The sequence below is a fragment of the Quercus suber genome, unplaced genomic scaffold (genome assembly GCF_002906115.3).
Source record: "Quercus suber isolate HL8 unplaced genomic scaffold, Cork oak 2.0 scaffold_130, whole genome shotgun sequence".
NCBI classification, from domain to species: Eukaryota; Viridiplantae; Streptophyta; class Magnoliopsida; order Fagales; family Fagaceae; genus Quercus; species Quercus suber.
This window is the reverse complement of record NW_027069593.1, coordinates 1,192,800-1,206,610: the sequence shown is the minus strand read 5'-3', so window position 1 is coordinate 1,206,610 and position 13,811 is coordinate 1,192,800. Positions and strand designations below refer to the sequence as shown.

Sequence of the window (13,811 nt, the reverse complement as noted above, 5' to 3'; positions counted from 1 at the left end):
ACTGATCCAAAGCCTCCTCTCCTATGGACTGCTGAGCTTCATGAATCATGAGTGATTTGTTGATGCTGTTACTCAGCTTGGAGGACCAGATGGTACTTAATCTTTTTCCACTTTGTCCACAACCATTTTCTCATGCTAACAAAGAGAACTAGTAGCAGTTTATCAATATTGTTGATTTTTGAGTTTCAATTTGCTTTCTCTCATCATTTTAATATTGTGCTCTGTGTTCTTTTCCTCTTCTCTATCTGGATCTAGAGAGGCCACACCAAAGACCATTATGAAAGTTATGGGTGTCAAGGGTCTCACACTACACCACCTGAAGAGCATCTTCAGGTACTCAATTAATATAGTTATACATCTTTTGTTTTTCTTTCTCCTCTATATGTAGTTTTCCATGTCAAGGTCTTTAATTTTGCTAATCCTCCAACTTTAAATAAATAGAAATTCAGGCTTGGGAAGCAGCCACATAAGGATCTTAATGATCAGGCGGCCAGGGATGGTGAGAAAGATTTTTCTCTTTTATTGGTTGTTGTTGTAGTTTTTGCCCCCTTTGTTTTTGTTCGAACTATTTCTTCAGGATAGGTTTCTCAAAAAAAAAAAAAAAAAAAAAAAAACTATTTCTTCAGGATAGACTACCAAATAAGTTCCTATTTTTGGATAAAATTTCTTTGGCAGCTTCGGCATCAGAATTTCAGAGGGATGGTGCTGCTACATCCAGGATAATGGGTCAACACTTCAATGAGTATATGTGACTAACTTAATCTGTTCATCTTTTAACTTTGCTTGTATCCTTGGTTCTGCTATTCTTTCATTTGAATTTTAAAGTGGTATTAATCTATATAAAAACTAATAGTCGAAACGTTTGACTTTTTTTTTATTGCGCCTCATTGTGCCATTAGGCTACATAAATTACTGTTATGTCTAACATTAAAATCATAGAACGTGTCTTTTTATTTTGGGATTAAGTGAAGCACTCATTATTTTGGATTCTCTGGGTAGTTTAAAACTTTTCACGTTTCATAGTTCTTCCCACAACCCCCCCCCCCCCCCCCCCCCCCCCAAAAAAAACCATTTATTTCTTCTCCCTTTCTTTCTATGTGTTCTTCTCCCTCTCACTGCCTCTCTCTATACTTTATTTCCTGCACTATTTACAAAAATACGACTTCGCTTCACAGAAACATCAGGCAGTAAGTGCCAAATCAAGTCCAAAGGTTAGATCCCTTCTCTCATTTTATAATTTATTAATCAAATTATACCCAGCTTTAACACAATCCAAAAGATACAATGAACAGCCAAAACTCCTTTAAACTTCTTAACCTCTTCCGATTGCCGCAACAGTTGTTTTGATTTTTCTTACACACATATAAGGATATCGGAGAGTAAGCGGTAGACGAGTACGAAAAGGACTCTGAGTTGCTATTCTTTCCATCTACTCAATACTCAATCTCCACTCCCATTCGAGCCTTTTTGTTCCTCGACGACGGTATTAGCCAACTCCTCCAAGAAGGTCACTCTCTCTCTCTCCGACTAAATCCATTTTAGTACAAATAGCATCAGATATTCTTGAATCGTTTTAACTTTTATTTAGTTTTCTAATTGGTTTATATTTGAATTGCTTTTAGTTTCAATATTGTTGGTTTCAAAAGTTGATTTGGATTATAATAGTCTAATCACACCTTAGAATTTGTTCAATTAATTGGATTTGTTCATTTGTAGGACTATCAAATTGCCACCATGTCAAATCATCACCCACCTTCAACCCTACCTCTTGACACCTTCGTATACTGCAAAAACCACTACCAGTATAGGTATTGTTAACAACAAAAATTTGTGTTAAATATTATTTAGGTTTTGTTATTTTGGGTTAAAATTTTTATTTTTTTAATTATTTGGGCTATTGGTTTTAATTAAGGTTGAATGGTGAGAAAAAGCAAGCATGATAGAAGAAATCTACAACACCAAGAAGCAGAAAAGGCGGAGAAATAATTGAAAGGGTTTTTTGGTATTGGTTTGATAGCCTCCCTCAAATGTGTGGGGCTCTTTGATGGTGAGCATGCTTAGACTGGAGGATTTTGTGTTGATAAAAGGAATTTGGGTTAGGGTATGCTGGCAAACCTATGTGTTTTAGGTTTTTTATTTTTATTTTTTTATTTTTTAATGGTTTTTGCTTTGTTTCTTAGGTTTAAATGGTTTATCCTTGATCACCGTTAAAATCTGTAGTTGAAGCTTGAATGTTGTAGTGTAGTCATTTGAAAAATGCAAATTAATTGTTGTTTAATTTTGTTGCTTTAAATTTAAGGGTGTTAAAATCTGTTGAATATGTTATAATGATCCATTGCAATGGAATACTTCCTTTCTAAATCTAAATCAAACAACTAGAAGATTGTGCTTTATGTTAATTTGGGATTTTCATTTGAATAATGCAAATTGATTTATAAGACAAGCAGTGTTATGGTCAAGGGTGAAAGTTTTTAATTTAAATACTGTCTTGGCTTTTGGATCCTTTGGGCATATTTTGATATGATTAGGCAAGGTTACTATGCAGAATCCATTGTGTCATTTAGAGTACAAAATATTTACATTTCATACTCTATGCAAATTGAGTGCAGTTGATTTATGTGTAGACAGTGAGGGCAACTGAACCAAAGTACAAGAAAGAGGTTGTGGCATTGATGAAAATCTACCAGATTTGAAAGCCATTGAAGGTAGTCTCTTTCTCTATCTCTCTTGCCTTTATTTTTCTTCTATAAACCGTATTTGGAATTTGCCTTGGACCTAGCCAATGCACCACTCAAAAACTATGGCAAGCTATTTGAAAAATAGAGGAAACCAAAAAACTCTTCCATTTTTCCTTGCTGCTCTATCTTTTAGGTTTTAAGTAGTTATTGAAGAGAGATACAAGTTGATTGTTTACTATTTAATGGTGCTTTATTATTTTATTTATTTTTATTTGGTTCATTTGTGTGGATTGCAAATTGTCAAAATTGAACTGTAATCTAAAGGAAAATTACTGGCTAGGGTGCCTTAGCATTATTTTGGAGCATGAGATGCTTTTTTCACTATAGTGAGGAAGGTCAATTTACTTGCTATAATATTGTGCCTTTTGTTTTTAGTATCTCAATGCCTTCAAAAACAAGGAAGGATTAGGATATCCATGGAATGATCTCAAAACCCCCAATTTTTATTAGGTAAATCAATTAATTGACAAGAGGTTTATGTGTGGATTTTTGTGTAGAAGTCAGATGGTTACAAGGAGAATAGAGAGATTGCAGAGATATGGATTCAACTATGTAGTACTCTATTTTTTTAGTCACAGCTATGAATGCAATGGACACATTTAGTTAATAAAAATTAATTTTACAAGTTAGTTAGCTAGAAATACAAGGTATCATAACTGCAAATCGTTCATAAAATCCTTTACATAAATAAAGGAATTGTCTTAGAGTGATTTGTAAGTAGATTTTAATACAGCAGAGACATAAAGTCAAATTTCCATTTTATATGTTGGGTATGATTAGGTGTACATCAATCAATCATTGGATTCATGCTTTGTTCATAATTTTTTTTATATCGTGTTATCAAATTTGTCCAAGATTTGGAAGGAGTTGAACTATGTAGGACCCTAAAAAATGTTGTTAACTTAGCAGCATGTTAGTAGAGTACAATTTGGTTCATTCTCCTCTTCTTTAAAAAAAATTTAATAAGAAATGGAGGAATTATTCATTAATGGGACAGCTTCTATGGATGACTTGGAGATGGAAAATAACACAAAAGTAAGAGCAAAGAATACTCAATTAAGCTATAAGTTTTTTAATTAGTTTTTGAGTTTGCCATTTGCTTTACTGTTTTTCTTGGCTGCTAATGTAAGTTTAGACTAAAATAATGAAAATTAATTTATAAGAGATGAGGGAACTTTCCAAGTTATTTTTTTCATTTGTCAAGGATACCACCTTCTTTAAAGTTGTGTAGTTGATCTGATTAGATCATGCTATAAGGAAGTAGATAATTGTAACATTTATACATGCATAATCTGCAAAAAGAAAGAACTAAAAGTTTACAACATAAAGGGAAGCTAAAGGATTTGTAATGTAAATGCATAGACCCATAAGATAGTTTGAGAGGACTAGATAATCTACTATTTCTCATTTTGTTGCTGATATTCGTGATCTAGCTTTTAGTTTCGTTGCTTGTAGTTTTCAGTGGGTCTGTAGAAGCTGTAATGTTGCTGCACATTCTGCAGCTAAGCTTGCCCTCTCTTCCAATTTGTCTTGCTTTTTCATTTCAGCTAACCTTCCTCTTTGCCTTGCCAAAGTTTGTATGGAAGAGGCCCCCCTTTGTTCTTAGTGTTCTGTTTTATGAATTGAAGATTATAAAAAAAAATGGTTTCTTTGCTATATCACATGGAGATTCATGTTGAGATTAAGTACTTTTAATAACATTTTTGTGCAAGAAATTATTTGTAATTAAAATAATTTATGTGCAAAGTAGCAGTATGATATAAATGTTTTGGTTTATAGACTCATCATGTTTAATTGTTGATGTTGCTATGTTAGTGAATGCTTCAATTCTGGGAGTAGTAGCTTGAGAAGAAATGCAGTCTATCTTAAAGCTTGGACAAAAAGTTTAATTCTAGTGATCCTTTAATGGCAGAAGCAGTGGCCATTTTATGGGCAGTGCAGTTAGCCAAGACACAGAAATTCAAGAAAATCACAGGGAAAGAGCTTGCCAAATCCTTTTTTCTCTTAGAATAGTCCTTTGAGTCCTTTAGTTCTTTGTTGTTTATGTTTTCTGTTGTTACCACTGTTCATCAGCATGAACATTTTGTATTTTCATTCTCTGTCACTTTTTCGTTATGAATAATATTACTTATTACCTATCAATAAAAGAGAGCTTGCCAAATCATGCTTTCATGAACTCAAGCCCTTTGCAAATAATTTCTCCATGAACATGTTGTCTGCTATTCAATATTGCCAAATTAGTCTCAGCCATTGTAATATATAGTAGTTAATGTGTTCAATGGAAACCCTTTGTATTTCACGGTTTCAACTTTTTGTCTCCCCACCTTTTGTTTCACGGTTTCAAATTTAGTTCCTTTCCCTTTATCTCATCACAATACCTCAACAAAACAAAATCACCGTTTCAATTTTTCAACAAAAACCCTTAAGTGTTTCAGTTTTGCAACAGTTTCAACCTTTCAGAGTTCAAATCTTCAGAGTTTTTCTTTCTAACGGTGTCCTCTCTATTTTCCTTCATTCCTCTCTCCCTTTCCTTACAGTATATTAATATTGACAAAAGCTGAATGATTCAATTCAGGTATCTCAAAATCACCCACAAAATTCTCTAAGCAGAAACCAATGGCTTTCTAAGTGGGTATGTGTTTCTTATTTGAATTGCGATCATGAGAATTATTTCTGATTGAAGATTTGTTGTAAAGATTGGGTTTCTTGGGTCTTTTATTAGCAAATTCAAATAGATTTTTTGGCGTACTTTGTTTGTTTCATGTGTTAAGTTTAGAAATTGTTTTAGTTTCACTGTTAATGCTTTGGTATGTCATATAAACTTCAATTTTATTTACTGTTTTTAGGGCTGTCCACGGGTCGGGTTTGTGCCCAACCCGGAATTGACCCGCCAGAATCTGGTGAACGGCTTAACGACCTGTCCCCGACCGTCGACGACCTCGGGTCGAGTCAGATCGGTCTCCGGTGGACAACGGTCGGGTCGGTCGGCCTTGGTCTGAGTTTGAATCATTGGATCTTCACCAGATCAAGCTCAAAATCACCACATCAAGCCCAGATTTGAGCAAAAATCACTAGATCTAAGCAAAAATTGAAGTAAAAACCCCCACATCAAGTTTAGATTTGAGCGAAAATTTCTTCTCATCGGATCTAAGAAAAATCGAAGCAAAAGCACGTGCAAATCAGAGCAAAATTTTCATCTCATCGTCGGATCTAAGCAAGAAAACCTAGATCTTCACCAGATCTAACCAAAAACTACAAAACCTTCACTGGAATACCGATGAATCTGAATGGATCTAGGAACTTCGGCCTTCTTTCATGGGTTTCATTGGTCGGATCAGGTATATCGGGTTTTGAAGAAGAAAACCCGCCATCCAACCCGCCTAAGTCGGTTTTTGGTGGCGGAGACCCGTCTCCGACTGTCGCCGGTGTCGGGTTGGCCGGTTTTTGGGTTGGCCCGAGCGGTTTGGGTTGGTGGGTCGGTTCCCAGGTTCCCGTGGACACCCCTAACTGTTTTGGGTATATGAATATTGATATAGGGGGGAAAATAGTTTTATGGTAAAAAAAAAGTCGAATGTTAACAATGCGAAACCTACAACTTAACTCATCTGAACTTTCGTTGGTCAAGCCCTTCAGTATTAGGTATTTTGTAACCAACTCCAAATAGGACTCTAAATTTACTTCTGTTTTTGATATTGCATGAGGTACTGTTTTGTATTCAGTTCTTTATAGTGCTATTTGATTACAATTTGGATGTCATGGATTCAAACTTAACTTGTGTTGATAAAATTGTTGGTAGGTTGATTACAATTTGGTATGTTTGATGCTCTGCTCTTTCTCTAACATAACAAAATTTGTTTAAATTTATAGGTATCAAAGTTGCATCAATGAAGTTTTGGTTGTAGAGCTTTTTAGTTTGTTTTCTTTGAATTGTGGTTAGCCCATGCATAACGGGAAATCTGATGGGTTTTTAAAATTTCCTCTTAGGAATATAAATTGAGTAATTTTTGGGTTTATTTGATTAGTTGTCGCTTTAGGGTTTTTTATTTTTTTAGTTTTTTTATTTTTTTATTTTTAAGTAATGAAATTTAGTAATTTTATTGTTGGTTACTCTCTCAGGTGAGTAGTAAATTTGTGTTTCTAGACTTAACCTCTTTCTGATGTTTGACTGCTTTTAGTTTAGGCTTAGAATAGTTTTGATTTCTTGGCATTGTTTATTACAAAAATAGACACCAATGAACTACACAGAAATCTAAACCAAAGTAATTTTTTTTTTTTTTTAAGATGTTATAAATTTTTAATAAATTATAACTGTAGAAGATCTTATGTCTTTTGTTTGCTTTTATTGTCAAATTAGGTTCATGACTTTTTATGTGATAGGCTATAGTTGTTGAGTTAAATTTTGTCAAGGTTGGATAAAAAAATTAATAGAACCCTGAATGATAAGTTTTGGCATTGTTTCTAATTGAGCTAAAAAGATGATGAATAATAACTATTTAGAGAACTTTGAAGAATGACAAGGCTAACAAAGAATACTAGGACATAAAAATTGCATAATCATTGCCAACATTGACAAAAAGGAAGCCATCAATAATGAACTCCCTTACTAAGTTCGTTATTAAGGCTTAAAAGGTGTTGGAAGTGTTGGTGGGGACTAAATGTTATGTGGCAAAAGATCAGCTGGACCTATTATGATACTACTACTTGCATGTTATTATAAGGGAAATAGTTTATAGTTTATATGTGATTTTTGATTTGGAGAACACAAGGATGAGTTGTCTTTTATCTTTTTCCTTTTGATAAAGATAGTGGGTTTGGACGCATGACTTATAAATATAGTATTTTGACATTAAGCATAGTTCAAGCTTGGTTTGATTGTGTTTGTAAGCCAGGTGCTAATGGACTAGGAAAGCTAAGGTATAAAACCTTTTTTTTTTTTTTTGATAAGTAATAAGTTATATTGATATAAAAAAAGAACACTCTAGTACACAGGGAGTGAACAAGGGTTAAGAAATCAAATACAAAAATTGTAAGAGTCTAGGAAATCAATAAAAGAAGGGAATGATTGGTTTTGCAAAGCAAACAACCAATCCATTAAAGTTCTAAAAAAGAGTAGCTTGAGGTCCGGAATAGATCTCTCAATATCTTCAAAACATCTATTATTTCTCTCCCTCCAAAGACACCACATTAAGCAATGAGGAATGATGGACTAAATATAACCATTTTGATGACGACCAAAGCTGCCTTGCCAACACCCTAACAGCCCCAAAATAGTGTGTGGCATAACCCAAGTTGCTCCAAATAGACCCAAAACCATAGACCATAGATCCATGGCAAAAGGACAATGAAGGAATAGATGGTCAACCGATTCACAATTTCTCTTACACACGTAGCACCAACCCAAAATCCACACCTTCTTTTTTTGTAAATTATCAATCATCATGCATTTCTCTAAGGCAACAGTCCAAACAAAGAAAGTTACTCTACAGGGAATCTTCTGCTTCCAAATACTTTTCCAAGGAAAACCATAGAAAGTGTTGCCAACTAAAATTCTATAATAATCACTAACCATGAAACCCTTATCTTTGCTAGGTATCCAACACATTTTATCCTCACTTAGCCCCCTTATAGGAGAACCATATATGGTTTCCATGAAATCTGACATAGCCTCTAGATCCCAAGCATGCACACCCCTAAAGAATCTCACATCCCAAAAGAGGACACCATTGGAGGACTTCATAAGCTTAGCCACACTGGCATCCTTATTCCTGCAAAATCTGAACAAGTCAGGATATATAACAGCAAGAGATGTCTCTCCACACTACCGGTCTTGCCAAAATTTCACTCTAGACCCATCACCAATTACAAAATATGGCATGAGAAATAAGCCCATCCCTGACTGGTATTTTTCCATAAACCAACACCATAAGGGCCATTCATAGATCTAGTACACCAGCACCCCCCCCCCCCAACACACACACAACCATATTTCATCTCTATCACTTGTCTCCAAAGGGCATCTTTCTCAATCCCAAATCTCCATAGCCACTTCCCAAGTAAAGCTTCATTGAAAAGTCTTATCTTCCTTATCCCTAAGCCACCCGAAGAAATATGAGCACAAACAGTAGCCCATTTAACCAAATGAATTTTAGGATCATCTCCAAAACTGCCCCATAAGAAATTCTGTTGGAGCCTCTCAGTTCGGTTAGCCTCACTAGTAGATATAGGAAATAAAGATAGAAAATAAATGGGTAAATTAGATAGGGTGCTTTTGATTAGGGTGACTTTACCTCCCTTGGATAAATATAAGCATTTCCAACCTGCCAATCTCCTCTCCATTTTCTCCAGAATTGGATTCCATATAGTCTTATCCTTGAATTTAGCACCCAAAGGAACACCTAGATATTTCATTGGAAAAGAACCCTACTTGTAGCCAAGAACAACCAGCAAAAGGTTAATATTATGGACTACCCCAACCAGAACCAATTCTGACTTGCCCAGGTTTATCTTTAGACCTAACACCTCCTCAAACCAAATAAGAATCATATGAAGAATCAAAATTTGTTCTAAAATCGGCCTCACAAAAAATTAGCGTGTCATCCGCAAAAAGGAGATGAGACACTGCCAAGGATCTTCCCTCCAAGTTACCCACACTAAATCCTGACATGCGTCCTTCATGAATTGCTTTATCCAACGTTTTTCCAAGAGCTTCCATCACCAAAACAAACAACAATGGAGACAATGAATCACCTTGCCTCAAACCCCTGGTGCTACCAAAGAATCCACAAGGAGAGCCATTAATCAAGATGGAGAAACGAACTGTAGATAGACAAAAGAAGATCCATTATCTCCATTTGGCAGAGAACCCACTTCTTTCTAACATCTGCAGTAGAAAACTCCAGTTTACATGGTTAAAAGCCTTTTCAACATCTAGCTTACAAATCAGCCCTGGCACCCCATACTTCAATCTACTGTTAAGACATTTATTAGCAATAAGAATATGGTCAAGGATTTGTCTGTCCCTCACAAAAGCATTCTGAGATACTGAGATTATATCCCCTATCACCATGCGGAGTCGATTAGCCAAGACTTTAGCAATAATTTTATAGACCCCCCTAACCAAACTAATGGGCCGAAAATCCCTAATCTCACTTGCTGCATGTTTTTTAGAAATGAGAGTAATAAAAGTTGCGTTTAAACTTTTCTCAAACTGACCACTGGCAAAAAAATGATGAAATACGGCCATAAGATCAAGTTTAACAATCCCCCAGCTGTTGGGATTAAAGTCCTTAAATCCTATTGTATGATGCTATGCATGATATTATATATGACATTATGTATGACATGATGTATGACTTAATATTATAATTAATAAAGTTGTTTTATTATTACCTAAAATAATGGTAACATGAATATTCGGACATTATTATTTAGTTCATGAGATTCATAGTATGTGATTTATGTGATTTAGTCACAGAAGATATAAGTCACAAGTTCTTTGTAAACTCAGAATTTTAGTTCGTAGTCGGTGATAAAATTAGGCATTTCATCTGCGAAGACTATAACATATCAATTAAGATGATTTGTCTTGATCATAGAAGTGGAGACTTCTAGTTGATGTGTTAATATGTTTTAAGAGTTAAGACATATTGAACTGGACCGCTGTGAGATTTATTATTCTCCTAACGACTGTCAATTGATTAATAAATCTCACGACTTATATTTGCATGAACTCTTAATCTTGAGAGAATAAGGATCTAATCATGAAGTATAGGTTGCTTTGATATATCAGGAGTGAGATCTAAAGTAACGGTCAAAATCTCAGTATGTTGGGCAACCACATTTAGTGTTGATGGAACATATATTCTCAAAATGAAATTCATAGTCTCTTAATGGAGATATAAAATATTCTCTTGAGATAAGTTTAATAGGTTTAGTTATTCAGAGAGTTAGGCCTAATCACTTTGGTAAGAAATTACTAAAGTATATATTTATGAAATTGGATTTCATAAATATATCATGAATAATTTAAAAGGATTAAACCGGGTACTCAAGGATTAAGATGTAGTAATTTACAAAGTGGTAGTTTACATTCACTACTTTGTATTACTACAAATATTTTATGAAGGGGTTGCATGTATAATAAAGTTGTTAGGTTCTAAGGTCTTAGGATTTTATGTATTTAGAACTCTAATTTGTAATGTTGGCAAACCATGATCAAAACATTGTATTTAGTTTTATTTAGACTTGCTCAAATAAAGTCTTGGGATATAATTAATTAATAAGACCTAGAGTGCAATTATATTTATATAGTAGTATTAAATATAATTAATGGTAACTTTGGACTTGTCAAAAGTTGACAGAAAAACCCACGGCCCATTGGAGCTAGTGTCCTATTGATCCCTTTTGGTCCCACTCCAAACCACACACTAAAGCCCAATTGGAAAGGCCCAATAAGCCAGCCCAATTAGATAATCAGTTAGTTATAAAAGGGAGAAACATACAAAATTTTTTCATTAGAGAAAAAAGTGAGACACCATTATGAAATGGTGTGTATGTGCGAGTGAAGCCACTCAATTATTCTCCTTTGGAAACTGATTGAGAGACCACACTTCTTGGGCATAAAGTGGAATTGAAGTGAAGATTAAAAGTGTTCCCAAGTACTTATAATCTTTTGTTTTGAATTTCATCACACCAAGGTACGCTATCTTGTTCTTAAATTTTGAAATTTATATAGTGCAAGTTATCAATCATGAATGAAATAGATTCTTGTTTGTTGCTTCCGTTGTGTGTTTTGTATGAGATACAAAACCAGATTTAACCAACACCAGCAAGCTTGGAAAAAAGCCATTGGGAAGCCATTTGGTCCAAGAGATTTATCACGATGAAAACTCTGAACGACATCAAAAATTTCTGTCACTTCAAAAGGTCTCTTTAACCAATCCGCATTATCGCTAGATATCATTGGAAAAACCAACGAATCCGAAAACTGTCAATTAACCTGCTGCTCAAGAGTACAAATTCATGAAGAAATGAGTAATGTAGTCTGTAATTATACCCTGATCTGAAGACAAGGTACCATTAACCATTAGGCTTTTAATACAATTATTTTTTCTGTTAGAATTAGTCATTCTATGAAAGAATCTAGTATTGACATCCCCTTCCTTCAAGTGCAACACCCTAGACTTTTGTCTCCAACTAATCTCTTCCATTAGAGTTAACTTTTCAATATCTGTACGAAGATTAGTTTGTTCTAACTTTTCAAGAGGTGTATATGACATGAGATCCTCTACATAAGTTAGCAAATGTTTAGCACTCTCTTTACCCATGAAAACTGACCAGAGAGAATCCTTATTTCTTTCATATATACGTAACATGTAGTAAGTACCTCCCTCCACTGAAAATTCAAACGTTTTGGATTCAGCGAAAAAGAAAATGGAACCTCCCATGATAACCATGAAAATTAAAAAAACTAGAGAATTATGTGACTAATCCAAGGTAGCCAGACCTCAAATTTTTGACAGAGAAACTTAAACTACTAATCTCGCTAAGGTATAAAACTATATTAATGTAGGCTAATTTTTTTAGCACATTCAATAGATTTTTGTTTTTTGTTCTTTATGGTTAATAATAACAGCTTCAATAGTTTTCTGCTGCTAATGGACTAGGAAAGAACATTCAAGGCGGTTTTTATTTTATTTTATTTTATTTTATTTTAATTTTTATATATTTATAGAATAAATCAGATTGTTCTTATGCAAAGTAATTTAGAGGAATTTTAGCATCAAGGCTCTTTATTGTATGCATTTTCTTATGAGACATTTTGACTCTGTGTTTGTATCCGATATTGAAGTTAAGGTAGTAAGATGTATAGTTTAGTGATCTAGGGAGGTGGATGAAAATTGTAAGTGACTAATATACTTGGCAGATTCTTTCAAACATTGCGCTTTCAACTGGAGTGACTAATTAGGCCTTGTTTGGTTGTTGAGTTACCTATCACTCATCACTCATCACTTAAATTTCATCACTCATCACTTATTACCTATCACTCATTTCTCATAACTTAAAAATTCTCAAAATACTCCCAACCTTGTTTGGTAACTAAACCTGATTCAGTTTCCTACTTAAAAACTCAAAAAAACTCACATTTTTATGGGACCTAGGGACTGACACTACGCAGTGCACACATAACAGTTACCCACAATTAACCTTTGATTTTTTGTTTGCATTTCATCTTTCAAAATGCTTTACCCTATTTCCTTACACTTACTTTCAAACTTAAGCTCTCAAACCCTAAAGCTACCGACCACCCTTGAGCTCACCTCCTCCATCCTCGCCCAACTGCGCCGCTGCCATGGTTCCTTCGTACGTCATCTTCCTCATTCCTCGTCCTTGAAACTGAACCCACAACGTGTCACTACACCTCTGTCTTCCTGCCTCGTCCCTGAAACTGAGCCCAAAAATCTACAATTGCTCCTCTGCTCCTCAAGGCAGATCGGTGGTGGGTAAGGGCACAACGAATCCAAAGGCTTCTCTGAAAATTACCAACACCAGTGTGTGTCAATTTTTCCCTCATTTTATATATGCAATTTTCGGAAAAAATGAGAATAAATTTGCTATGTATGCCATGGTGTGGAATAAATTTATTTCATTCTTGTTGCAAGCTTGTTTATGTCTTGGGTTTTTGTTTTCCATGTGGTATTGTGGATTCGTGAGGGATTTCAAGTGGGAAGGGACTACTGTTGGACCCCTTGACTCATTTTATTTTTTAATAATCTTCAATGTCATTCAAATCGGAGATCTGCATCGGTGATCAGCAATGAACTGGAGCAACGGAGCTTGGGTTGTTCAGAGGTTGGAGCTTGAAAGATTGTAGATGGGTGTGCAAGATCGGAGTTTGTGGATTCAGTTGGGGTTGCTGTGGGTTTGGATAATGAGAGGTGAGCTTTGTTATTTAGGGTGCTGATGAGAGAGTGAAGAGGGTAGGTTGAGTTAAAGGCATGTGATTGTTGGTTCAGGCATGCGAACTAAGCAGGTGAGGGGACGAGACACTACTGTGGGGCCTACACGGGTTCA

General features: G+C 34.9%; 1 protein-coding gene across 16 annotated transcripts in view; it reads left to right on the top strand.

The window, feature by feature from the left end:
- LOC111990177 (myb family transcription factor IPN2-like) overlaps positions 1–6,494 on the top strand; it is a 6,700-nt gene extending 206 nt beyond the window's left edge. The window contains exons 1-9 of one of the 16 annotated variants that reach the window (XM_065776221.1): positions 1–92; positions 256–333; positions 442–499; positions 676–742; positions 1,717–1,808; positions 1,913–2,047; positions 2,625–2,705; positions 4,554–5,370; positions 5,585–6,494. The exon at positions 1–92 is cut by the window's left edge and continues 176 nt beyond it. In XM_065776221.1, the coding sequence (XP_065632293.1) occupies positions 48–92; positions 256–333; positions 442–499; positions 676–742; positions 1,717–1,808; positions 1,913–1,917 (345 nt within the window). In that variant the 5' untranslated portion in view covers positions 1–47 and the 3' untranslated portion in view covers positions 1,918–2,047; positions 2,625–2,705; positions 4,554–5,370; positions 5,585–6,494. The other 15 variants (XM_065776220.1, XM_065776215.1, XM_065776217.1 and 12 more) reach the window with 15 other exon arrangements.
- Positions 6,495–13,811: the final 7,317 nt, after the last annotated feature.